Below are 26795 nucleotides of genomic sequence, written 5' to 3'. Positions count from 1 at the left end.
ATTTTGCCCAGAAACCTATTTGCAGCCAGTGCAGTTCTATCAACAAAGGGGTGATGCGGTCTCTCCAAGATGATCCAGAGACCAACCTGGCTGCTGCATTCTGTACCAACTGGAGTTTCTGGACTACATACAGATAGAGTGCATTGCAGAAGTCAAGTCTGGAGGTTACCAACAGATGTACCACTGTTTTGAGGTCATTCATCTCAAGAAATGGGCGCAGCTGGCGCATCAGCCAAAGCTGATAGAAAAAGCCCCTCTGGCCACTGCCTCAACCTGAGATACCAGGGAGAGGGGGTGGCCCATTAGGGGGTGGTCCATGGGATACAGACCCCCATTGAATTGCTCAGAGCCCAGCCACCTCCCTCCTGCATGACCTCTTCTAGAAAGGAAGTGCTGCCGTGGAGGCACCTGCACAGAGAATGAGAGTCAACTCCAAGCCTCACCTAGATGCTGTTTCCACCTTCATGGTGCTGTATTATAATACTAATTTTAGAGATTATTAATTTTTTTTAAAAAAACACACACACCATAAGTAATTATTCATGGGTGAGTATGACTGTGTTATCAAATGGGAGGCTGTGGGCTTGGGGCCCAGATCTTTTAAGCACTTAGCAATACCCCTGGAGGCCAGAGCCACCATCTTTGTGCCTTGTCAGTTATGGCCTTTTGGTTAATAATCTGTACACTCTGATCCTTCAGACAACACATAACTCAGTTGCATCATACCTAGATGCCTTAAAATGAAATTAACAGGAGAAGGTAATAAAAGCCTGGGTTAGGGGCCATGTTTTAACTTGTTTTCCAAAAACTGTGATGGTGACTGAGGAGTGGATGCCAAGCAGGAAACCATTCCAAAGCCTGGGGGCAATGGCTGAGAAGATCCTGTCCCGTGTGCTCAACAGCTGAGCCTCCCTCACCATAGGCACATGGATCAGAGCCCCCGCTGATGTTCTTGCTGAGCGAGCAGAAACCTTTGAGAGCAGGTGGTCCCATGTTGTGAGGAGAGAGTTAATGTCTATGAGTGAAAACAAATGTTCCTCCCAACCAGGAGTGGGTGTGGGATTTTCTGCTGTGATGCAATTTCAGCTTCCTCGCCCTTCCATTGACTCACAAATTTGGTTGTAATGCCAGTGCTGATTGTGACCCTTTGCTCTGCACCATATTTTGGGTAAGCTTTTGGCATTTCTTGGTCATTTTCCCTGAGTGGCTAGAATGTTTATGCATTTAAACATATATTCAGCATCCTCTTTTTAAAATTCAATTTGGGGTGTTTTTTTAAAAAAATATTAACCAACATACAAAATGAAACTGGAAATGATACTGTAGAGAAGGCAAAGGGAGTGCGTAGCTTTGTGGTTATCACAAGTTAATCCATTGTGGGCCCACCACTCAAAGTATGTACATTTTACTTCATCCTTTGACATTTACCCTTTTTCTCTTTCTTTCTTGGAATTTGAACTTACTATGCAATGTATACATGGAAACCTTGAAAGAAGTTTGCTAAGAATCCATTGTGTAAAAATCCTTTTTTTTTTTTTTTGGCGGGGGGGTGGGTGGATGAAGCATGTGCACTCAAGAAGTTGGATGACAGCTTTGTCATACTTTCTTTCCTACTATCTTAATCCAGGGGTAGGCATTAGGTCACTCGGGAGCTACTGGTTGCTCCCGGGATTATCTGAAGTATCTCTCCAAGTGTTTGGGACTACTTCTCTCTCTCTTACTTCAAATCAATACTTCAAATCTGATCAAATGGCTGAGTGGTGTCATTGTGCGCTCTCTCTCTCTCTCTCTCTCTCTCTGAGTTCATCTCTCCAGTTTTTTTCACAAAGCTTGTCTCTCCTGCTCCTTTCCAGTCGTGCATAAAAAATTCTTCTTGAATTCAAGGGTTTTGATATTAAAATCCTTTAGGACAGTAGGGCAGAACTAGTTTTGGAATCACCACAGTCCTATCATGATTTCTCACATACTAGAATTATGACCTGAATATCTACTAGTATTGTGTAGACACTTATAGTAAGGCCCTAGATAGAATCCTGGGCTATCTAAACTTGAGTTACTATCTGCCACATGTATCTAGCCATTTGCCAGTCCCCCATTTATCCTCACATATTCCCTCAGTTTCTCCTCTTTCGGGCTCCACAGGAGAACAGGAAACTCGACAGAAGTTCCTGCCTGCTGCCCTACAGCTCTTTAAATTGTGTTCTGGCAGGCAGAAACTACACCCCCTCACCCCCCTCTCTGTTGTAATGCTCAGCAAGGAAGAATAGTGTTTTGGCCCTCTAGAGTTGTAGGCCTCTGGATTACCTCTCTAGCTTATTTACCCTGCAAAGATTTGTGTGAGCCATTTGTTAGATATTTGTTTTTCCTGTTAGGAACAAACTCCAGGATTAATCCGATGTCAAGTCATAATGATGATTGCAAAATTGCCAGCTCTTGAAAAGGGGAGAGTTAGATAGCACTGGAACAAATAAGTCCACACCTGATCTAGACTAAAAAAAAATCACTTGCTTTCTTCAGAATGCCACTGATGGCAGAAATTGTAGAAGCTGAATATACAAGTGACACTTTCTGTATGAACCTCAGACTAACCTAGGGGTGACTAACCTGAGGTTCTCCAGCTGTTGTTGAACTACAACTTCCATCATCCTCAGCTTCGGAGTGGCCATGTCCAAGTGCCCCATATGAGCCAAAACTTACTCAGCCCCATCTTCCACTCCTCATTATTTTTAGCACTATCTTGGCCCTATCATGAAAGTGAAATTAATACAGCAGCACTCTCACTTTGCTTATAATGAAAGCAGAACTAAAGTGGCAGTCCTAAGCACACTTACTAGGAAGTAGGCTCCACTGAACATGGTAGTACTTACTTCTGAGTATGCACAGAACTGTACTACACAAAAGCGCAGACATCTAAAAGTGTGTATATGTGTGCACGTGTGCACACAGACACACGTGCAGTTGAACAGTGTCAACATTTGCTGGTGACTGGCAACGATATCCAGTTCTGGGTTTCAATGCAAGCATATGCTTAACATATTAGTAATCACACACTTAACTCATGCATCTTTTGTGGAGCTTAAGACAACATCTATGACTCTTTCACCCTCTCCTTTTATTCTAACAACAATATGAATAGAATCAACTAAGAGAAAATGACTGGCCAGTGTCACCTGTGATCTTAATGGCTGAATAGGGATTTGAACCTGGGTCTTCGCTATTAACTTCATGCAGGCTTCTTATATACTTAAGCTGGGACTATAGCTCAGTAGTATAGTTCAGTGGTATGTTTACTTGCAATCAGTCCCAGGTTCAATACCTATTATCTCCAGAGAGATGACAGGTATTGAATGCTGGAGAGATGCTGCCAATACAGATATAGGTTGAACAATGCTCTAATTCAATACAACATAGCTTCACATTAATAAATGTGTTCATAATGCTAAATTATTCTCTTAGCAAACTCATTACAATATTTTGCATTTCCATGTGTTAAGTGTGAACAATATTTCTTTCTTTCTTTCTTTGCTTTATATACTGCCTGACTCAAAAGGCTCTTTGCTTGACTAACAAGCAGAAGGTTGCCGGTTTGAATTCCCACTGGTACTATATCAGGCAGCAGCAATATAGGAAGATGCTGAAAGGCATCATTTCATACTGCATGGGAGGAGGCAATGGAAAATCCCTCCTGTATATTACCAAAAGAAAACCACAGGGCTCTGTGGGTTCCAGGAGTTGAAATCGACTTGACGTCACACTTTACTTTATCTTCAGATTCTGAGCTAGGCTGCTTCTGCAAGGTCTGCTATCTAGTAGCAAGATTTATCTCAACTGGGGAAATAGTTACAGCTTTGAAATGATTTCTGCTTTCAGATATAGCAACTCAGTGTCTGCAAGGGTGGTTATCTAACATCCATGAGCAAAAGGTTGCTAAATAAAATCAAAGTCCTTTACAAGGTGCATTGCAAATAACTCGTCTTTTTCAAATTAATTAGCAAAATGTTTTGCAAAAAGGATTAATTTACTTGCAAAAGCCTGCCACAGACTAGAAAAGTTTTTTGTACTTTGATGTTAATCAGCTCAGCTAATGTACATCCTTCAGTGTCACATAAAGGAGATCACATAAAAAACTAGAGATCAGATCAGTGAAATCCTTAAAAATTATGGTTCACCTGCTAATATAAGAGAGCAAGTGAGCTTGTCTAATTGCACGCATTGACAATTGACTAATTCAAGAATGCCTTCCTTTCCATTTAAATAAAATGTTTCAAATTGAAATAGGGGGAAAACCTACTCAAGTTATTTTTTATAGTGGGTGAAGCCTGTTCTTGACCAGGAAAAGTTATTTGACACAGATTACACTTCTAGGAAAGAATTCAAATATATGTCACTTTGTTTTATTAATGTACTTTCAAAAGATAAGTAAAAGAACAGTTTGAAATTGGTAGAATTTCAGTTTAATTTCATTTTCTTGTATAATGACCATATATTATAAATCAGAATCATAGTAAATTTGAATTGGAGAAAGTTCTTCAGCTTTTCTTGGACATTATGTTGGTTTGGAATTATTGATCTGATTGTTGGATGTTAAAAATCTGTTGAGAACAGTAAGTTAAAATATGGTTATTAATTCATTATTTCTGCTAACCCCGCACCATATATTATTTAAATGTGTCCTCAAACATATTCCAGTGTAAAAAGTGGTGCATTCAGGAGTGCTCATGCAAATTTTGGTTTATGCAGGTAATTGGGAAGTATGATATTCAAAATTTCTTCCAAAAACTAAAAAATAATAATTTGAATTTTCACTGTGCATATTCTGGTGTAAAACATAATGCACTTAACTAATTTCAGTGGCAAGATTGTGTATGAAAAATTTGGTATCTGTAGGTGATCAGGAAGTATGACTTTATTGTGTACAAACACATTCTTCAAAATATATACTATATTTTCATATCTATTTACAAGGCACAACGATTCTGTAATGATGTCCAAATGAGCCACAGATCTACCCTGATCTGGTTACATTTTTAATGTGGATCAGAAGAAGTAACCGTTATTCAAGAAATGATTAAAAGTTAGGCACAGAAATTCAGGTCAGCCAGAGGCTGAGAGATATGAAAGTTCAAAGAGTCCTGTGGAAAGTTGATGAGCCGTTGAACATTACAAGGTGAACAATTTAATGCAAAGATGTTGGCGTTTTGATTCTTTCTTTTTTATTATTATGGCTTGTATGTAATTCAGTTAGAAGCTGCACTGGTCAGAGGAAGGATTGGCCTTGTTTTCTTCACTGGAAAATAATCTCAGTGTTTTAATTCATATCAGTTTATATGGCCTTGTTGAGTTTGAAATTAACTTGAGAGTTAGGAAACAGCCATATGTTGCTTGCACTCTTTCTCCCCCTCCTCTCCTCTCCTCCCCTCCCCAATAACTGGCTTCTTTCCAGTTTGAAATAAAAATTCTGGAAATACTTTGGCTGTAGCAATAACTCAGATAATGCTGCTTTTATGTTACTTCTGAAAGAAGGGTTGGGGAAGAAATGCATTTTGTAGCATGGCAAAACTGTTTACATTTAGTTTCCCTTTGACCTTTCCCCTCACTTCTCCTTAGTAATAAAGAGAGAATTCATTTCATAAAACATTCATAAAAATTTGGATATATTGTGCCAGAAATGATGTAAAAGTTCTGAAGGTATTTTTTTTTTAAAAAAAAACTGAGTCATTTGAAATGATTGAATACCTTTTTGCTCTGCCTAGGAATGTAGCAATTTCTCTTTTATTTATTTTTTTGAATTTCATTATCTGCTCTTTTCTTTGGGGGAGGGGGGAAGGGAGAGTTGCTTTCTGCCAGGATGTGCCAGATTTTGACCCAATGGTATGCTGAGACCCTATGCCTGGACGGCAGTAGTCCAGAGTGCTTCGTGGTGGCTGTGCTGGCTGCCACAATATACTCTGGACTGCTGCTGGCACCCTGTTGCCCACCTGAACCTCACAAGGAGACTCATCTGAATGATGCAGGTGGAGCAAGGATGCAAGTTGCAAAAACCATGCTGTGAAGTTACACATGGGTAAACCCATTATTTCCAATGTGCCTATCCATGGGTAACAGATGGTGTTTAATTTGGGCCACTCACAGGAACATAGGAAGATGCCATATACTGAGTCAGATCATTGGTCTATCTAGCTCAGTATTGTCTTCACAGACTGGCAGTGGCTTCTCCAAGGTTGCAGGTAGGAATCTCTCTCAGCCCTATCTTGGAGAAGCCAGGGAGGGAACTTGGAACCTTCTGCTCTACTTAGAGTGGCTCCATCCTCTGAGGAGAATATCTTACAGTGTATCTTCTACACTGTAAGATATAGTGTACAGTATCTTACAGGACACTTCTAGTCTCCAGTTCATATGCAACCAGGCAGACCTTGCTTACCCTGTTTCCCCGAAAATAAGACATACCCCGAAAGTAAGACCTAGCAGTAATTTCTGATGTACCACTAATTGCCCTAGTGCATTTTTTGGGGCTAAAATTAATATAAGACACTGTCTTATTTTCGGGGAAACACGGTAGCTAAGGGGACAAGTCATGCTTGCTACCACAAGACCAGCTCTCCTTCATTCAAATCTAGCAGCAGCCAGCACGCCTCTCACATGCCCCCCAAAAGAAAAGAAGATAGCCCATGGCTTGTAAGACATAACTTACAGTACACACTTGTCTTTTTTGCCCTCTTATGTCTGATCTGGGAAGGTGGTGATGCAGAGTGCCCAAAGCAATGAGGTGAGGTAATAGCCTTGATTCCCTCTGTTCCCTCCAGTAGCAGAGCAGGGGAGGAAGTTGCAGCAACTGGAGGAGGAAGCAGGGAGTTCCCTGCCTCCCAGAAGATCGGCTGCCTCTTTTCTTCCCAGGCTGGCAGTGCCTTGGGATAGGCTATACACCTTCTGATGGTCCTGAGTCCTTGGCCAGTGCCCAACTTTATTTCTACATTTATATACTGCCGTTCCTAAAACTCTTAACGGCTGCTTACAACAAAACAATGACAAAAAAGTAAAAACTTCATCTAAAGCCTGTCTAAAAGATGTGCTTTTGTGGCCTTTTAAAAGGATGTGTGTGTCTCAACAGGAATTGTGTTCCAAAGCTCAGGGGCAGCAACAGAGAAGGCTCCACCACAAATGGCCGCTAGATGAGTGGGCAGCTACTGCGGGCAGACTGCCCCAGGTGACTTCAGTGAGCAGATTGAATAAAGTAATTCTTAGGTAACCCAGGCCCAAGCTGCTTAGGAGCTTTAAAGGTCATCACACCACTTTGTATATTGCCCAGAAACCTACTGCAGTAATCTTAAAACCGGAGTAATATGGTCTTTATATGAGCTGATCCCTGACGCTGACCATGCTTTCTATTGAAGAATTCAAGAGAACTTGATGAGCTGTGAACGTAATCAGGAAAATGCACCCCAAAGGACATACACATAGCAAGGAATTTCCTCCATGATATCATCCTCTTTTTCATTTATACTTTTCTGGAGAGCAACAATGCCAGGGCTATTGCCTTCAAACCCTCCTTGTGACAAAAGAACATAAAAACAGCCCTGCTGGATCAGGCCTAAGGCCCATCTAGTCCAGCATCCTGTTTCACACAGTGGCCCACTAGATGCTTCTGGGAAGCCCACAGACAAGAGGTGAGGACATGCCCTGCAACTGGTATTTAGAGGCATCTTGCCTCTGAGGCTGGAGGTGGCCCATAGCTCTCAGACTAGTAGCCATTGATAGACTTGTCCTCTATGAATTTATCTAAACCCCTCTCAAAGCCATCCAGGCTGTTGGCTATCACCATACCTTGTGGCAGGGTATAAGTATTTTCATAGGTTGATTATGCATTGTGTGAATAAGTATTTCCTTTTGTCAGTCCTAAATTTCCTGGCATCAGTTTCATGGGATGACTCCAGGTTCTAGTGTTATGCGAGAAAGAGAAAAATTTCTCTCTTTCAGCTTTCTCCACACCATGCATGATTGTATAGACCTCTGTCATGTCTCCCCTCAGTCATCTTTTTTTCTAACCTAAAAAGCCCCAGCTGTTGTAGCCTTGACTCATAAGGAAGGTGCTCTAGGTCCCTGATCATCTTAGTTGCCCTCTTCTGCACCTTCTCCAGTTCCATAACGTCCTTTTTGAGGTATGGTGACCAAGAACTGTAAGAACTGTAAGCACCAAATGTAGCCTCACCATAGACCTTTCTGGAAGTATCAGGGGCTTGTTCAGACCATAACTTAAGCAGTATTTAAATCCTCCCGTTAATATGAAAACCAGAATGCTGTGCATGGAGCTGTGCATGACATGTACATGGTGAACTACTTGGAAATATTGTCAAAACTGGCCTCTGACTGGCCATTGTGAGAAACAGGATGCTTGGTCTGATCCAACAGGACTTTCCTTATGTGGAATCCTCACATTTTACCTGTGTAATATTACAGATTTCAGAGAGTTGAGGGTGAAATGGGGGGAAAAACCAACCATCAGGGTAGCATGCATGGCTATCCCACTGTCATTTCTGAGACAGGTTTGCAAGGTTTTGTATCTGTAGTTCAAAAGCCCATTTGACTAGATACAGGTCTGCACAGTATAAGGCATGGGGGCTGGATTTGGCACACAGGGACTGTTTTACTGGCCCCCAGGTATCCTGCAGCAACACAGGAGCTGGAAACTACCTTATAGCTTCATCCTATGCATGTTTTCTCAGAAATATGTCCCATGGTGTACCAAGTGAAGCTTACTCCCATGTAAGCATGCCTAGGATTGCAGCCTGAAAGCAAGGACAATTTAGAGAGAGGCGAGGACTTGGTATTTGTTTGGGGCTCACATGCACTCCAGGGGCCCCACTGATTGAGCAGGGACAGGACCTATTTTCTGGCCACTATCCTTGGTTAAAACGATGAGTCCATTGATAGGGGGAATAGATCCACAAGTAACTAGTAATGTTTTTAATTTTAATTAAAATTAATTTTAATAGCAATAGCACTTACATTTATATACCGCTCTATAGCCGGAGCTCTCTAAGCGGTTTACAATGATTTTAGCATATTGCCCCCAACATTCTGGGTACTCATTTTACTGACCTCGGAAGGATGGAAGGCTGAGTCAACCTTGAGCCCCTGGTCAGGATCGAACTTGTAACCTTCTGGTTACAGGGCGGCAGTTTTACCACTGCGCCACCAGGGGCATTAATGTAATAATGTGCTAAAAATTGACCTCAGCCCCTGCATGACAAGTTGTGGATGGTTCTGGCCCACTAGGGCATTTGAGATGTGCAGCCCAGGACTACAGGCAATAGTGGAGAAATGAAATCTGTACAGACAGCAGGAAAAATGATACCTTAATCAGGGGCATAGCTAGGGGCTAGGGGCCCCATGTTCATCTCTCTCCCTGGTGGCCCCTTGGAGTGAGGAAGATAATGAAGAAAATAGGGAGGCGTGGAGCTGGGGGCCCCTAAGGAGCTGGTGTGGGGATGGGTTCTTTAAACCCATCCACTCAATTATAGCTACTCTCTGACCTTGGTCATCCCACCGGAGGCGAAAAATAGGGAAAATAGCGCCTAGGGCAAGCACTGAAATTGTGCCCCCTGTCCAAACATCTGACACCCATCTTTCAGATAACTTTACCATAATATCAGCTGAAAAATACAAGTCAAGTTCATTAATCTTTTAATATTTCAAAAACTATTTAGCAGTGGATGTAGCCAGACCAAAAAATGCTGGAAAACTACAAATTTTAGTATGCTGGGGCTCATGAAATACCCAGATATTATGTGGAGGTGTACTTGGAGAACTAAACAGAAGTGCCTGTCTAATTGTCTACTATGCATTATAGCATCACTATTACATAAGTTTTAAAAATAAATGGAGAATTTGACTTTTCCCAGATACTCTGAATACAATTAAAGGATATGCGGAGTAAACAGTGTCACTGCTTGGAATATATTCTAGTATTTCAGAAAGACAGTTAAAATGAGAGAAAGAGAGAAAGAAGCTCCCAGTGGGCCTTAATACTTTCACACTGATTCAAAGACAAACTCACCATTAATAGCCATATTATTAAGACATCACATTTAACTCACTTATTACAAGAAACAAAGTAAGAGCAAATAAATAGAATCCTAGCTCCTAAGCTTCAGCTCAGTATTCACAAGCCCTGATTCTCTGTACATAGTGCCAAACTGAATATGTGTACAGTGACTTATATTATATTGATTTTTTAAAAAAAAAATAACCTGTAGCCTCTTCGAGGGGCTTCCTAAAGACTGTGAGGGGGGGTCTGTAAAGGTTACCCCTCCCCCACTGGCCTCTAGGGCCTCACAGGGACCATTTGAGCATGTGCGGTGGCCATTTTTTAAAATATTTTTTTAAAAAAATGGCCACTGAAAACAAAATGGCTGCCACACATGCTCACATGGCCGCTGTGGGGCCTGGCATGACCTAGGGCCTCACAGAGGCCATTTGACCATGTGTGGTGGCCATTTTGTTTTTGGTGGCCATTGCTTTAAAAAACTAATTTTAAAAAATTGCGCCCCCTTCAAGTGACACCCAAGGCACATGCCCTGCCTGCCCCACCCTAGATACGCCCCTGCATCCCAATCTCAAATCTCAGAAAAAAGCTATTGCCAATAAGTCCCTTTGTTACACATTCCAGGGGGTTAGCTGTGTTAACAGCAAACATTTAAAAAGAGCTTTCTGCTGCCTTTAAATTTAATTTTAAGGAATAGAGCCCCCAAAGTTTATGCTATAATAGTCTTTAGGTGCTAAAGGGCTTTTTGGAGTGTGTTATTGCTTCTTTGTTATGAAGCCAAAATACTGCCTTTAGGGTCAGTTAAGCCAACAGAGAGATAGACAGACCAACAATAAATAACTAGAGTGTACATTTCCTTCTGGCTATCTTCTTCAACAAGGATTAGTCCAAAAGAAGCCCCCAAACATTGATCCAGTTAAATTATTCAAGAGCAGCTGGCATCATAATAAAACAGCAGTGAAGGATCTTCTTCACAACAATCTGATTTCATATTGGCACCGAGAAAGCTAAGAATTCCTGCTGTTCATACCAATTGACAGATATTATACACAAACAATGAAAGCTTTCTAAACATTTTTGCCTCTTCAGATATTTCAAGAGACTTTTCATCTGATGGTTTCATGTAAACAAAGAATCTAATGGCTTGAATTCTTGAGCCTTCTGGTTATTAGCAGATGGTGATGCTTTGACCAGAATCACTGAACAATAAAATAGAGTCAAAACACAGTAGGCTTGTTCACATGGTTGTTATTAGGGTGGGAGAAGCCCCCTACTCTAGTCTGGGAGCTGCACACACTCCCATTTTCTGATTGTCTGTCAGTTAAAAACAGGTTGGAGAAGGCGAGGAATTGGGCATGGCCCGGATTCTTTGAACCCGTTTGCCCAATGGTGGCTCCGCCCCTGGGTCGGAGGCACTGGCAGTGATTGTGTGCTAAGCAACAGCTGGGTTGGAGGGATTTTCCTCCTACTTCGTTAAGACCTTGGTACAGCTGCTGGTAAGAAGGGAACCTTCTGACCCAGCTGATACTCAGCACATGATCACTGCCAGTGCCTCCAACCTTGTTTTTAAATCCCAGACCATCAGAAAATAGTAGGCACAGCTTCCAAACTAGGGTAGGAGTTTCTCCAACCTGTGAATGATCCTAGTGTATTTTGTTTGTATTGCTGATAAAATGGTGGCTAAACTCCATATTAAGTCCAAAGCTACTGTTATCACATTTATTAGGTTTTATAATGGGCTGGTTCAGATGGCCAGTGTTGCCCCCAAACGCCACTAACAGACAGGATCTGTGTGGTGGACTGAATTTGGGCCACACTTCCTTAACTAACTACACAATGTGCAATGAAGCAACAGGTGACAAAAGTCAATCAAGTAGGATGCGGGCAACTCCTTCCCAGAGGGAGGCAGCCTGTTAAGAGAGATGCCTTTCTCACTGCTAGGCAAATCAATCAACTGGGCTTGGCATTTGCCAGTAGTCAGCTGACTGCTTTTGCTTCCTCCCTGCCACACAGCTTTCCTCTCCCAGTGTGTGAGCCAACCATCTCCCTGATGGGGTTCCATTCCCAGCCACCCCGAGCCACAAAACCCTGAGGGGTTGTTGCATGGAATTCCCCTTCACTGTAACAGTGCCTCCAGTTGAACACCACTGGTGCAATTCTACTACCCCAAAACCTTCACTCATCTGTCATTGTGACTGGGGCTATACTATTTGCTAACATCCACAATTAACCTAATGCCTGAGCAAAAGACTCAGTGGAAGTAGGTGAAAAAAATTCACCAGCAGCCAATTAGGTGGAAATTCAAAATTCCTACTTGGCCCTGGATAGGCAACCAGCTACCCGCCACTGAGCTACAGGTGGGTGAATAAGTGTCAAGCTAAGCACAGGCTGAAGGGCTGCAGGTGGGACCAGTCTCGTAAAGCAAGTGCCACACCAGCAGCACACAAGCATCAAGCCCAGCAGATGATAGATCGGTGCTTTCCACCTCCCCGCGAGGCCAAGCACAATTCTGGCTCCACCCCAATCCAGTGATGGGTGCTGAAGGTGGGAGCAGCTGGAAGTAAGTAGGAAAGAAGCAGTGGTTCCCAGCAAGTGTGTACTCATAGTACGGCTGCCCATTTCCATGTTGTGTGAAGCTGAAAATGTTGGGTGGAGAACATCGGACCCCTCCATCAACCCACCCTTCAAAACCAACATTTGAAGTAGGTTTGATGATGTTGGATGGTGGAGAGGACCCAACACTCTCCACCCACATTTCTGGCTTCACAACACATGGGAATGGGCAGAAGTAATGGTGAGCAGTGGGAACGTATGATTGCTAGCAGCTGCCACACCTTACCTACTTTCTTTCTGCAGTCATTTGAACCCACCCAATGCACTGATTTCTCAGAGGCAAAACTCATCTCCTTTATCTTTTTTGTGATGAAACAGGATGTGGAGTCCTCAGAGGTTCTGGAAATGTGTATGTCTAGGGTCCCACTAGACAAGATATTCAACACATCATTGAATCCCATGCACCTAAAGCAATCCAGATTATCTATCTATCTATCTATCTATCTATCTATCTATCTATCTATCTATCTATCGCATTTCTGTACTGCCTAATATAGAAATCTCGAGGTAGTGATTGAGACTGTGGCACAGGGAAGAGTTTTTTAAAAGACTTTCTTCTATGCCATTTTCCTGCCAAAAATTGCAGCTTGAAGCTGGTATGTGCTCCAGAAGCAAAAAAGCACAGGATGTAGAACTTTGTGCAGAAGCTTGGGAATCTATTTAATTTTAAGCATGTTTCTTTGAATATGTTTTGAGTTTCTGCTAAAAAAAAAATCAGCGAAATACAGAAAGTCTCAGTAGAAACTCCAATAGTCAAGGAATGCGACTCAATTTAGCACGTTGTGACTCTCTGCCTTCACAAGCCTTTCCCTATAGTCTTAGTCTTTCCCATGCATTTCCACCCATATTTCTCAGTTGTACAAAAGTGTCCAAAATGTTGAATTTTTAAAATCTTAAAAGTGGCCCACTGTGCAGTTCTTTGAACCATGAATACTGATTACATAAATACGTACAATACCAGTAAAAGGGCTTGCAGTTTGCAAGCATGTTAATGCCTTATCTTGTTGTGACTTTAGTCTTTTCCCATCTCTATGAGGTCTTATTCCACATGTTTGCCAATGGGAGAGCTTTTCTGCATTTTTCAGGACACTGATTAATTTTTATGGTTTGGTATGGGAGCTTCATGTCAGTCAGTCAGTGACTTAGTGAAGATTTGTAATTTGCAATCATATTGGTGTCTTAACTCTGTGACTCCAGTCTTTTGTTATCTCTATGCAGTATCATTCTTCATCCAGTGGGAGAGTTTTTCCAGATTTTCTGGGAAAGTAATGATTTTTTTCCCCTTGGAGCTTGGGATTTCTGGGTAGTCTGGGCAAGGTCTGGAACCTACCTGTGAAAACAGCAAGGCTCTCCATAAGAGCAGTGTGTACCCACTCTCCCCACAGACGAGCACGGAGACCGCCCTCAGTGGCCAGATCAACTGCCCACACGATTACCGGCTCTGTCATGGAGCCAGTTGGGGTGGTGGGGATCAGGGGAAGCCCATCTCCCAGAAGACCCAGAATGCCCGACGTGAGTGCACGGGGCATTGTGGGAGACCCCTGACACCGGGAGGCTTGTTTTAACCTCCCGGTCAGGGGTTTCCTCATGAGTCACTGCGGTGCAGAGCTGCGCCATGGTGACTCATGATCAGGGCAATGGGGTTAGCGTAGAGCTCACTCTGCTAGCCTCATTTAAGAGGATAGGGAATTAGGCAGGCTAGCCACCGGGTTTGTAGGTGAGCCCGGTGGTTCTGATGATTGCTGGAAACCATGCCATGCCATGCCATAAGGGGGCTAGGATCCCTTAGCCTGGTTTTCAGCGATCGTGAGAAACAGCCTCAGCATGTTTCTCTTTTGTGTTTTGGCCTGTAAGTTTCATGTCAGTGAATGGGTGAGTGAGTCAGTGAATGAGTCAGTGAGTCATTGAGACCCAAACAGGCTTATATTATAGGTATACATGTTTGCCAGATTTGTGCAATAATTTTTGAAGTTGGAAAAGTTGCATTTTGTAGCTAGTCACTTGGGCATTTCTATTCATAATTATGACAAAGTAGGGAGGCCTGGGAGTCTTTTTGGCTTCTGAGGCATCTTCACCTAAGATGTAGCATAAAATTTTGCTTCGTTTTATTCATATGAAAAACACAATTGTTCCAAAAAGATGCAAGATTTTCCACACTGTGATACTGTCTCTGCGTTTTCTATGTGAAATGTCCTGGCCAATTGTTTCTTAGAAGTGGTATTGGATTTTTGTTTCATGTTAATAATCTGTTACATCTCTAGGAAGACCTACTACTAGGAGAGAGTAATTCTGTTAAAGCACATGGCAATCCACGAAGGGTTTTGGACTGGATGGCAAGATCAATTCTTCTGACCCTGTATGCTGAAGAACTGAATGATCCTTCAGAATACAGATACTGGCCATGGACAGTATAATCTCTTATGATCAAAGGTATTTTTGAGGTTTAGGGTGATATAAACAATGGGGCCTTCTCTGTTGTTGCCCGCAATCTCGAGAATGCTCTCCCAGTGAACATCCATTTGTTAACATCTGTAGCTGCTTTTAAAGGACAGCTAAAGACCTTCCTGTTTGTGCAGGCGTTTACCCCTGAGAGGCTGCCAGGATTTTCAGCTTTCTTTTGTTTATCTTTTTTATGGTTGTTGTTGTTTTGGTGTTTTATGGTTTTTACTGTTTAACTGATTTTATGGTTTTAAATGTGATTTTACTGAAAATGTATTGTATTTTAACTTTTGTAACTGCCTTGAGATGCATTATGGAAGACGATATAAAAATTGAACAATAAATAAATGAAATAAATAAATTGTGACTCGGGAATGCTGGAAATCAATGTGAGACATTAGTAATGAGCACTACAAGAGTATATTAAGAGCTAAAAATGTTTGCAATTTTTATCAGACTTACATTAGATACACATCCAAATGCACCTTTGGATGCTATCTACATGTAGATGTCACAAAGTGCACATCCTGTTGTAACCAATTTAGTCCAGACAGAGCCCCATCTGTACTTAGATGTGCATTTAAGTGTGTGTTTGATTAATCTCATAGACCTTTGGAGGGTGCACTTCCCCTGTCAATTAAAATAATCCTATAGCATGGAAGCTGGTAACAAGGTCATGCACCTGGGAACACGTGTTCTCCAGATCTAATTCCTCTTCTTCCCCCGTTGAGCTCCAGGCTAAAAAGAAATGAGTGGGAAGCTGCTACTTTCATTCAACCAAAGTCCCAGCCCTGGGCAGGTGAGGGCTCATTCCTGTGTGCTGCTCTTTTCTGCCATCTGCTGGCATCATGTGGTGCTGAACAGGCCCTGCTAGTTTGTGGGTGTGTCTTTTAAAACCAGGTGAGCTGCACTGATTTGCTCTGAGTCAGCAGCAAAAGTGGGGAGTTCTCAACTTTTGCAGCTGGCTTGATGCATAAAGGAGTGAGTCAGCTATAAAAGCCAAGGATTTAAACTCCCCATGTTGGGAGCTTACTTCCACTTCCTTCCCAGGCATAAAGTAAGTCAGCTGCAAAGCCAGGAGTATAAGCTCTTGGCTTCTGTGGCTCACTCACCCCATAATGTACAGGGATAAATAAGGAAATAAAGATGCAGTGCCTTTGCTGCCACTGACACCAAATAATAATAATAATAATAATAATAATAATAATAATAATAATAAGCCTCGGGGAGCAGAGTGCCCCATTTCTTTTCTGAATCTAAGTATGCCTCAGTGGAAGGGAACAACTCAGAAGCACTGTTTTCAAGCATACCTGGATAATGCAGTGTGAAAGATGACACTCTCAATTGTCTTTTCCCACATTTTCCTACTCAGTATATCCACCCATAAGACACTCACTTCACTAATACAGATTGTGATGCTTCTTGACTCTATTTAATAGCTAAGATTTAGCTGAGAAAAGGCTTTTCTTCCCCTTACTGGCAATAAATCCAATTTTTCAGTTCTGCGCATCCCTCCTGGGGTTAGTTTTCCAACTTCATATCACAGGTGATTAATGAGAAGCAAAGCACCCCCCAGTGATACTGACAGCCAGTTCAAAGTTATCCAGCACACGTTAATTAAGCATCACCTCTGTAATTCCTTTTTGCCTAGCATGTGCTCCAAGGTTGAACTACCAACACTACCTGGATGAATGTTGCAAAGCTAGGCTATAGGTACAAGAAAAAGGAATTTGTCATCCCTGCAACCCATACCAAACACTCACTGCGGCAGCAGCATTACCTCCTTAGCAAAGAATTTTCAAAGAACTTTACCATACATGGGGTACCATAGAAATGGACAATACATGGAGAAGATTACGAGGTCATTCACATGGTCAGAAACTGAGTCGGGTCTCACGATCGGTGAGACCCGGTTTTGCAAGCAGAGCGGGGAGAGAGGGCTAAGTCTTCTAAGATGATCCTGCCAGGAGTCCGGGGCGCCCGGATCGGCTGCCCACACGATTGCCAGCTCCGTGATGGAGCCCCCACAAGCTCCAGCATGCCCTGCACAAGCACGCAGGGCATGCTGGTGAGACCCCAGGAAACAGGAGGTGGCTTTTTGCCTCCCCTCCGGGGGTCTCCTCATGAGTAGGTGCGGCACGAAGCCGCACTGCGGCTACTCACGATCTAGAAAACCAGGGTTGTGGAGCGCTCACTCTGCAAATCTGGTTTTAGGGCAGGGGTTCTTGAGTGGGTTACCTACTCTAGAACCACCGGGCTCGCAGCAATGGTTCTTATGATCTGCAAAAATCAGGCTTGGCTCTTCTAGCCCAATTTTTGCAGATTGTGAGAATAGCCCCACTGTGTTCTACCAAGTTTGGGAGCTGTGTGCTCCAATTTTCAGTTGTGTGAAAGCAAGGTAGGAAGAAAACCTGGGTAGAAGTGAGTGCGTAGAAGCAAGGCAGGAGGAAAACCTGGGTAGCTTTTCCTCCTACCTTGCTTCCACACAATCACTTCTACCCAGATTCACCTCCTACCTTGCTTCCACGCAACTGAAAATTGGGAGCACACACAGCTCCCAAACCCAGGTAGAACACAGTGTGAATGACCTATACAAATTACAGTTACCTTTGTTTCAGCTATGTATTTAGAACTGAACTGAAACAAGTAGATTTTCATTTTGTAAACAGCCCAGTCAAACACCTTGAAATATCTTTGTTGTTGTTATTGCTCTTTCCCCCCTCACTTCCTTTGACCAATTTCCTGGCAAGCAGTGGCATGATTGAAAATTTGGTCACCATGCCACTATTTCAAAAATTTAGAGTGGGACATATCCTTGCTCCGTTATTCCACAGAGTACAAAGGTGTATGCATCTCAGTGAATTCACAATGTTGAAACAGTTGCATGAAAGATGGCTCACATCCAGGATTCCAACCTAATTAATGTATAGATTGGGCTTCCAATCTGTTAAATTTAAATATTATATCTTGGGCATGGAGAAAGTATATTTATCCCAATTTCGAGTAGTCAAGATACTATTTTGAAGAATATTCTTTTTCTATGATTACTAATATAAGCCAAATCGTATCAGCTGGACTTAACATCAGGGGATGGCAATCTCCAACATGCACGATCATGACATTTCTAGGAGCACCCAGTTGGCCTCTATTGAATACATGTTCTTGTATCCAAAAGTTCTCTTCCTCAGTAGGAGGGAGTATTTTCTTCAAAGGAAGAGAAACTTTCAATACAGCACAGAATGCTGAATTAGACCTTTGGTCTGATCTGTAAGGTCATATGTTCTCATCATATGCATGAGAGGTTATAGCTTGAAAAATAATAATATTGAATGTAGGCTGCCAAAATTTAGATTAAATTCATCCTTTTCATTTCTTCCTCACACACACATGACCAGCTATACATCAAGAATCCCACTTATACAGTAAATCTTTTGACAGCAAAGTATTAGACATGTGCTAGATTCCCAAAGAGTCACATATGAAGGAGATATTTAGGTTCCTTTTTTGGCTACCTGCCTGTCAAAGCATGTGTTCTACATTTTGACATGTCACCTATGGGATACTGAGACTGTATATTTGAGACAAAATACGAAGGATGCCTTATTTTCAAAACAAAGGAGTCATAATTCATTGACTTTTCTATTAAGGGAGTTACTTTTTCTGTCTTTTTGATGCTCATTAAACATATGCTGTAATATAGACAAATAGAATAGTACTTGGTGTGGATCTGGTACGGTTTAATGTGATAATTTTGCATCTCAAAAATGGTTTTAATGTTATTGTATGGCTTGAGGTTAATTATGCTTTCAACAGAAATATATTTTCTTCAGAATCTGGCAATCACATAATTTCGGCTAGCTGTTCAGTTCATCAACTGTGACAATAATAAAAAGTTAGTTTCTATACTGTCTTCATCAAACTTCATCAACTGCCTTTGCACTGGAAGACCATTGCTTCACAACTGGACTCAGTGGAAGACCATTGTTCTGCAACTTTATTTTGCAATTCAGTGTTTAGGCTTTGAGTGCAGCGTATTCTTGCATGCTAAAATATCAGTATTTGCAATGAGCATTCATGCATTCTGTGGCTAGAGGGGGCGGGGGGAGCATTACCTTTGATGTATACATATTGGTCAATAAATCTGCTTCTAAGGCTTTCATTTCCTCTTCTGAATCTGCAAGTTAATCAGAAACACATGGTTACGATTTCATTATAAATCACCAACATTTGCGTTTCAACACGTAGGATTTAGGGATATCCTTTAAAGAGATTTTAGGGCTAAGCACTGGCTAAAATAAATGCTTGGCAAGTGTTCTGTTCTTTAATATATGTCCTCTGATTTATACAGTCTCTTTGGCATAGTGCAGCTTAGTCATGAAAGCAACTTATTATTGGTCAACTGCAACATTTTAGGGCTTGATCATCAACACTGGGGGCCAAGGGGGAGCTCATATTTTGCTGGCCTGGGTTAGGTTTAGTGATGGGCAGCCCAACTCTATGCATGTTTACTAAGCAATACGTTTCACTAGATCTAACATAACCTACTCCCAAGTAAGAGTGCGCAGGTTTGTGGCATTTGATTTTAATCCTATACATACATATCTGGGAATAAGACTCGCTGAACACAGTAGGGATTACATCTGAATAAACACGCACAATATTGCACTGCTAATATATATCTATATCTATCTATCTCTCTATATATTCTATAATATATTTATATTATTATGTATTTATTATATAATAATCATATGTTTATATTATATATATTTACTGTGTGTAACGTGCTAGAAACAGCTCCTACTCTTCAAACAAAATACTAGAGACTGCATTGTTCTAAAATGTTTGTCAAAGGATGTCTGTTAATGAGGATCTTTTCTCAGTGAAAATCTGGAGTTATGCAATAAATATTCAATGGGATAACACAGATATGAAGGTGCTTTTAATCAGTTCATATGATGAAGATGGAAAGAAACATGGGTTCAATGCTGGTGACCCTTTAGCAGGTTAAGAAATCTTATTTATGTATTATTTATTTACTACATTTATATCCCGCTCTTCCTCCAAAGAGCCCAGAGAGGTATACATGGTTATGTTTGTCCTCACAACAACTCTGTGAGATAGATTAGGCTGTGAGATGCGTGACTGGCCCAGAGTCACCCAGTGAGTTTCATGGCTGAGTGGGGATTTGAACTCAGGTTCATCCCAAAGGATGTTCAGTTTGGAAGAGTGAAGTATAATAACTAATGTATTCCTAAACTGAGTTAAAAAATAAAGTTTCATAGTATGGCCCCGATGCAGCTAAGGTTAGGTGTGATTGAGGTTTCAGTCCAATGTATACTAATGGGGAATAAATACCACTGAAGCCAGTTGAACTTGAGTCATGGATAAGAGTAGAAACTATGTTCCAATGCCAGCAAGAGGATTTAACTTAGTTGTAATTAAGTTGTTCTGTTTGCCTCAGTGAGGCTAATTAATTTTACCTGGATTATGGCCAAAATGTGTAAACACATATGAAGATGCTTATTGGTAATAGGCCTATCTGTTCCAAAATCATCAGTAATTGAAAATGACACATAGTACTGCTTCAGCATAATTTTTTTACCATAGAATAATTTGTTGATCTGTCTATATCTGGACCTCAGATTTTCCTAAAAGGTTCTATTAAGATCACTGTGGTCTCAATTAGGTGCAGCATACCTACATCAACACAGGGTGCAACCCACCTCTCCCTGATCTCAACACCAAAACCTATATTGAATCTGATGGAATTAGATTTCACCCTAAGGGAATAAATACAGAAAGAACACAAAAAGCATAAAATGCCATTGTAGATAGGATGCCACCCAGAATGGACAAATAATTGTGTGAAGGAAGCCAGAGAATTTGGTAAAGAATAACAGAGATTATTTGAGAGGTCTTATGTAAGGCATAGAGATGATTTTTTTTTAACCAACCACTGCCAGTTTGCACTTGCTTGTAAGAAAGTGTAGTACATTACTTATACTGCACCCTTCCAAACTGACAATTTTTCCAAATCATCATGGCAAGGAGAGGAGAGCTGGTCTTGTGGTAGCAAGCATGACTTGTCCCTCTCAGCTAAGCAGGGTCCACCCTGGTTGCATATGGATGGGAGGCTTGATGTGTGAGCACTGTAAGATATTCTCCATAGGGGATGGAGCCGCTCTGGGAAGAGCAGAACAGGGGTGTGCTATTCGGATTTTTGCTGTTTTGATTCGGATCCAAACCGAAACACCGCTGTTCTGTTTTGTATCCGAATATGGCCCATCCGAATCACCCCTGATTCGATTCGGATCTGAATAAATCCGAATCAGAATCAGAATCGATTTGGATTAAAAAATGGGTCCAAGGGGCAAAATAGTGGGGTGGGGTGGTAGTGCCCAATGGGTGGAGGCTACCACCCAAATTCCAGGGGGATTGGGCAAAGGGCTGATTTTTGGTGAATTTTTGAACTTTTAGTGTCTTTGGGGCAGATCGGGGGCATAATGTGGGATCTGGGCCAAAAGCGTGGGGTGGGGTGGTAGTGCCTTATGGGTGGAGGCTACCACCCCAATTGCAGAGTGATTGGGCAGAGGACTGATTTTTGGTGAATTTCTGAAGTTTACACATTTTTAAGGTTTTCCCCCATTAGGGACAATGGAGGGTGTATCGCTTCACATCAGGGGGAAAGGGGTGGCCTAGAGTGGTGTGGGGTTGGTGGTAGTGCCGGGTAGGGGCAAGGAAGCTACCTGAATTTTTTCAAAGGATTTGGACAGAGGGCTGATTTTTGGTGAATTGTTGAAGTTTACGCATCTTTAAGGTTTTTCCTCATAAGGTATTATGGAGCTTTCAGCAGCCCCATAAGTGCACTTGGGGGGTGCTGGGGTGGCCCAGAGCAAGTGGTGGTGTAGTCCACATAGGATGCCAACCACCCCCATGGGTTGCTAACCCATGGTGTACAGGGTTCTGTTGTTTCTGAGGTATTCTGAGTGTAGATTCTATGATAGCAAATGAGATTTTCAATGAGACACCATGAATCCACTCTAATTTGCTATCATAGAATCCACACTCAGAATACCTCAGAAATAACAGAACCCTGTACACCATGGGTTAGCAACCCATGGGGGTGGTTGGCACCCTATGTGCACTACACCACCACTCTCTCTGGGCCACCCCAGCACCCCCCAAGTGCACTTATGGGGCTGCTGAAAGCTCCATAAATTACCTTATGAGGAAAAACCTTAAAGATGCGTAAACTTCAACAATTCACCAAAAATCAGCCCTCTGCCCAAATCCTTTGAAAAAATTCAGGTAGCTTCCTTGCCCCTACCCGGCACTACCACCAACCCCACACCACTCTAGGCCACCCCTTTCCCCCTGACGTGAAGCGATACACCCTTCATTATACCTAATGGGGGGAAACTTAAAGACGCGTAAACTTGAGAAATTCACCAAAAATCAGTCCTCTGCCCAATCACTCTGCAATTGGGGTGGTAGCCTCCACCCATTAGGCACTACCACCCCACCCCACTCTTTTGGCCCAAATCCCACGTTATGCCCCTGATCTGCCCCAAAGACACTAAAAGTTCAAAAATTCACCAAACATCAGCCCTTTGTGCAATCCCTCTGCAATTGGGGTGGTAGCCTCCACCCATTGGGCACTACCACCCCACCCCACTCTTTTGCCCCTGGGATCCGAAATTCGAGTAGACGCCACATCAGACCTTTTTGCATTGAAGTCAATTGGAGGCAAAAAGGTGGGAAATTCAAATAGACGTCATTGCTCAAAATGGAGGGGGGGGAGAAGGCCACAAAATGGAGGTACGAAACATCCAAGTATTTCAGATCTGAAACAGAGGTGATTCGTTTCGGATCCAAAATTATTCGGGGCTCTTCAGGGGTGATTCGGTTCAGATCCGAATCACCCGAAATGCGCTGTTTTGGGTACAGATCGTTCTGTACCCGAAACGTTTCGCACATCCCTAGAGCAGAAGGTTCCAAGTTCCCTCCCTGGCAACTCCAAGATAGGGCTGAGAGAAATTCCTGCCTGCAACCTTGGAGAAGCTGCTGCCAGTCTGTGAAGACAACACTGAGCTAGATGGACCAATGCTCTGACTCAGTATATGGCAGCTGCCTATGTTCCTATGTTCCTACAATCACAAACGAGAAGATGTGTTTTTAAAGAGGGAACGTGCAAATCTGACAGTACAGGGACTTGGAAGAATGGAAGGATGAGTATCTAGGGACCATCCAAGAATGACCATATGAAGACATATCTTTAGAATAAGTGCAGGACACCCAGACCATACACAAGAAAATGCTATCCATGGTAACTAAAGTGGACAGTTACATTTCAGAACTGCCTTTTCATTCTGTATGGATAGTATCCTGATAAACTGAAAGAAACCACAAGAATATATTGAGCCTTAGAGTAAGCTATGGTTGAGGGCTCATTTCCTAGGATTTAGTGAGAGGCGAGATGTTCCATCATACTATGTTCTGCTTCATTTATTCAATTTGGCAAAGAGGCGCCTTTTAACCTGGTGCTTCTCTTTATTTAGTAGGGGGAGAGTGACTGGACCTATCCACCTCACAGCACAGTACCTCCAGTGACTGTTGCTGGTGCTGTCTATCTTATGTTTCTTTTGAGATTGTGAGCCCTTTGGGGACAGGGATCCATCTTATTTATTTATTATTTCTCTGTGTAAACCGCCCTGAGCCATTTTTGGAAGGGCGGTATAGAAATCGAATGACTAAATAAATAAATAAATAAATGTATTTAGAAGTAAATTTCATTAATTCGCCTTGTGGTCAATATGCTTAGGACTGCAGACCAGGAGGCTAATTTTAAGTCCTAATGACAGTGGCAAGTAGTTAATATTCCACAGATCTTCCATGAATCACACAGTGGGTATAAACAAATAAAGCTTCTTAAGCCCCCTTAATCTCAATGAAAGATATTGTTGGCATATGTTTAATTTTCCCATTGAGATCAATGCAACATAAAAGTGCTTAGCTTTGGCTGGACTGTGCCCCGTGTGATCAGGTCTACAGAACAACAATGCTTCAATTAAACATATCAAATCGTTGGAAGAGAACAGTTCCTTTCAAGTGACAACCATTCTTTAAGTTATACGGACAAATATTTCATGAACAATGATAAGCTGTTTTGGAACTCTTGGAAATTTGATCTGGACTAGGTCCATCCTGATTCCTACTTTAAGGAACCCTAATGTGTGCCATAGAAGAGGTACAGGTCATTTAACAATATAGAGATTGTTGCTATTCCTTTAAGAGAAATTGTGTTCCAATGAAATTCTAAAAACTTAAACATAATTTAAGGCAGAGAGTTAATTTTTAAAGCCCTTGTATCAAATATCCCCTACATTTATCTTTCAGCAGGATGACCTGCTGCCACATTTATTTTGACTTACAGCTTCTGATTCCCATTCAGAAAAACATAACATTTCTGATTCATTAACTGTGTATGAAATAAATGCCATTGATTCATTTTAGCAATGGACAAATGTGAAAGATGCACTTTGCCCTTCCAATACATCCCTAAAAAATTAGAAAGTACATTCTCTCTCTCTTTTTATATTGTAGATCCTTAGGGATCATCCTTATCTTGTACATTCTCACAACAGCCTATGAAGTAAAGATCATCACTGTTTTACCAAAAGGCAACAGTGATACAGAAAAGGTGGCTTGCCTGGTGACTGGTCCAAGTGTACAAAGTGAGCTGAGAACAGAACCCAGACAAAAACTAAGATCTGATCTATAGTTATTTTAATGTTTGGGTGAGATTTTGTTGTGATCTTTGATCACCTTTTTGCATATAGGAAGTGGGCACTCTTGTGCAGATGAGATACCTCGTTTTCGATTATATATGGCATGTGCTAATCCATAGCGATCTTAGGTTTGCAGGCATGGTCCAGTCCATCAGTCTGAGTTTAACCAGTCCTATAACCATCTTCCTGATCAGAGTACATGGCCAGGCTGAAATCCAAACTAAGCTACTCATGCATAGCCCCACCGAAATTAAGGAAAAGGTAATGTGTGTCCTCCAGTCGGTGTCAGCTCCTAGCCACCACAGAGCCCTGTAGTTGTCTTTGGTAGAATACAGGAAGGGTTCACCATTGCCTCCTCCCTCACAGTATGAGACGATGCCTTTCAGCATCTTCCTATATCGCTGCTGCCCAATATAGGTGTTCCCCATAGTCTGGGAAACATACCAGCGGGGATTCGAACCGGCAACCTCTGGCTTGCTAGGCAAGTCCTTGCCCGCCCGCTGCTACATTAGGTGGCTTCTCACAGAAATTAATGGGACACGTTAATCCTGCCTAACGCGTCCCATCATTTTCAACGGGACTACACGTGAGCAGTGTTTTGGCGAGCACACAGCTAGCTGTGTAGTGAGCTATTTCAGCCCAGCGGATCGGTTTTTAACAGAGGCAGGAAGCTCGTTCAGACAACTGGAGACGGGCAAAAAATGCCAGGAAAGAACTGCAGAACAATTACTAGAAACTTCAAGTGAACAATACAAAAAAACCCGCCACCAACCCAAGACACCTCCTTAGCGCGTCTTCGGCGGGGAGCTGTCGGAGTGCCTAACCCCTGGCAGTCTGGCCGATCCTGCCCCTCGCCACACAAACTGGCTCCTCCCACTCCCCCAGCGCTCCCAGTCCAGCCAGACTTGCCCCGCGCGCGTCCCGAGTCCTCAGCCGGAGGCTTGCGGCCAAAACCGACGCGCCCGGCGGTGCCGAGGCTGCGAACGGGGCGCTTACCTGAGCACAAGCTCCCCGAGGCGAACGCCAGCAGCATCGCGCAGATCAGCTGCATCCTCACCAGCTTGGCCATCCTCCTTTCCTCGCCCCTCTAGAAAGTAAAGTCCATACAAAGGGGAAGAGGGGAGAGAGTGAGACACAGACAGGCAGACACACGCACAGAAAGAGAGGAGCCGCGGGGGCTGCCTAGGATCCCACCCCGCACACCGCCACTGCCTGGATGGAGCCGCTTTCAGAAGGGCTGGACCATAAGGGGAGCGCTGGACCATTCCCTATGTATATAAGCAGGGGGGCTGATGTCACAAACGCACGGCAGCCACCCTCTTTTAATGAAACACCCACCCGCCCGGATGCCCCTCCTTCCTCCCACCCCCCACCCCCACCCCCAGCATCACTTCTTCTGAGTGAAACTGACGCGATCCACTAATTGCGCTGCGCAGTTTTCACACTGCCTGACGCAGGCTGAAGGGGGGAGCAGGGGAGACGCTCTCTCCCCCGCCCCCACCTCAATTGGGAGGCAGAGAAATGTTTCCTTTATGGATTTACCCTTCGCACCCAGTTCTACATATTTCAGCCTCCGAATTTGGGATTCTCCCCTTGCTTGCAGCTTCAGTTGGTTGCTTTCTCTCTCTGGAAGGAGACGCAGTTTGTATCTCTCTATGGGGAGGAGAGCTGGACTTCTGGCAGCAAGCCTCATTTACCCCCATTGCTACGCAGGGTCTGCCCTGGTTTGCGTTTGAATGGAACACTGTCAGATCTTCCCCTTCGGGGATGGGGCCGCTCTGGGAAGAGCAGGAGGTTCCAAGTTCCTTCCCTGGCATCCAAGATAGGGCCCGGCTGAGAGAGACTCCCGCCTGCAACCTTGGAGAAACCGCTGCCAGTCTGGGTAGACAATACTGAGCTAGATGGACCAA

General features: G+C 42.8%; 1 protein-coding gene across 1 annotated transcript in view; it reads right to left on the bottom strand.

Annotated features, from left to right (window-relative positions):
• Positions 1-26446, bottom strand: part of NTS (neurotensin) — a 35682-nt gene extending 9236 nt beyond the window's left edge. The window contains exons 1-3 of the mRNA XM_053257876.1: positions 26428-26446; positions 25882-25972; positions 19207-19268 (exon numbers count right to left, since the gene is read on the bottom strand). Of these exons, the coding sequence (XP_053113851.1) occupies positions 19207-19268; positions 25882-25954 (135 nt within the window). The 5' untranslated portion in view covers positions 25955-25972; positions 26428-26446. The remainder of the gene's footprint in view (positions 1-19206; positions 19269-25881; positions 25973-26427) is intronic.
• Positions 26447-26795: the final 349 nt, after the last annotated feature.

This window comes from Hemicordylus capensis, chromosome 5, assembly GCF_027244095.1.
Source record: "Hemicordylus capensis ecotype Gifberg chromosome 5, rHemCap1.1.pri, whole genome shotgun sequence".
NCBI classification, from domain to species: Eukaryota; Metazoa; Chordata; class Lepidosauria; order Squamata; family Cordylidae; genus Hemicordylus; species Hemicordylus capensis.
The sequence above is the reverse complement of the archived record's forward strand: the minus strand, read 5'-3'. Positions and strand labels throughout refer to the sequence as shown.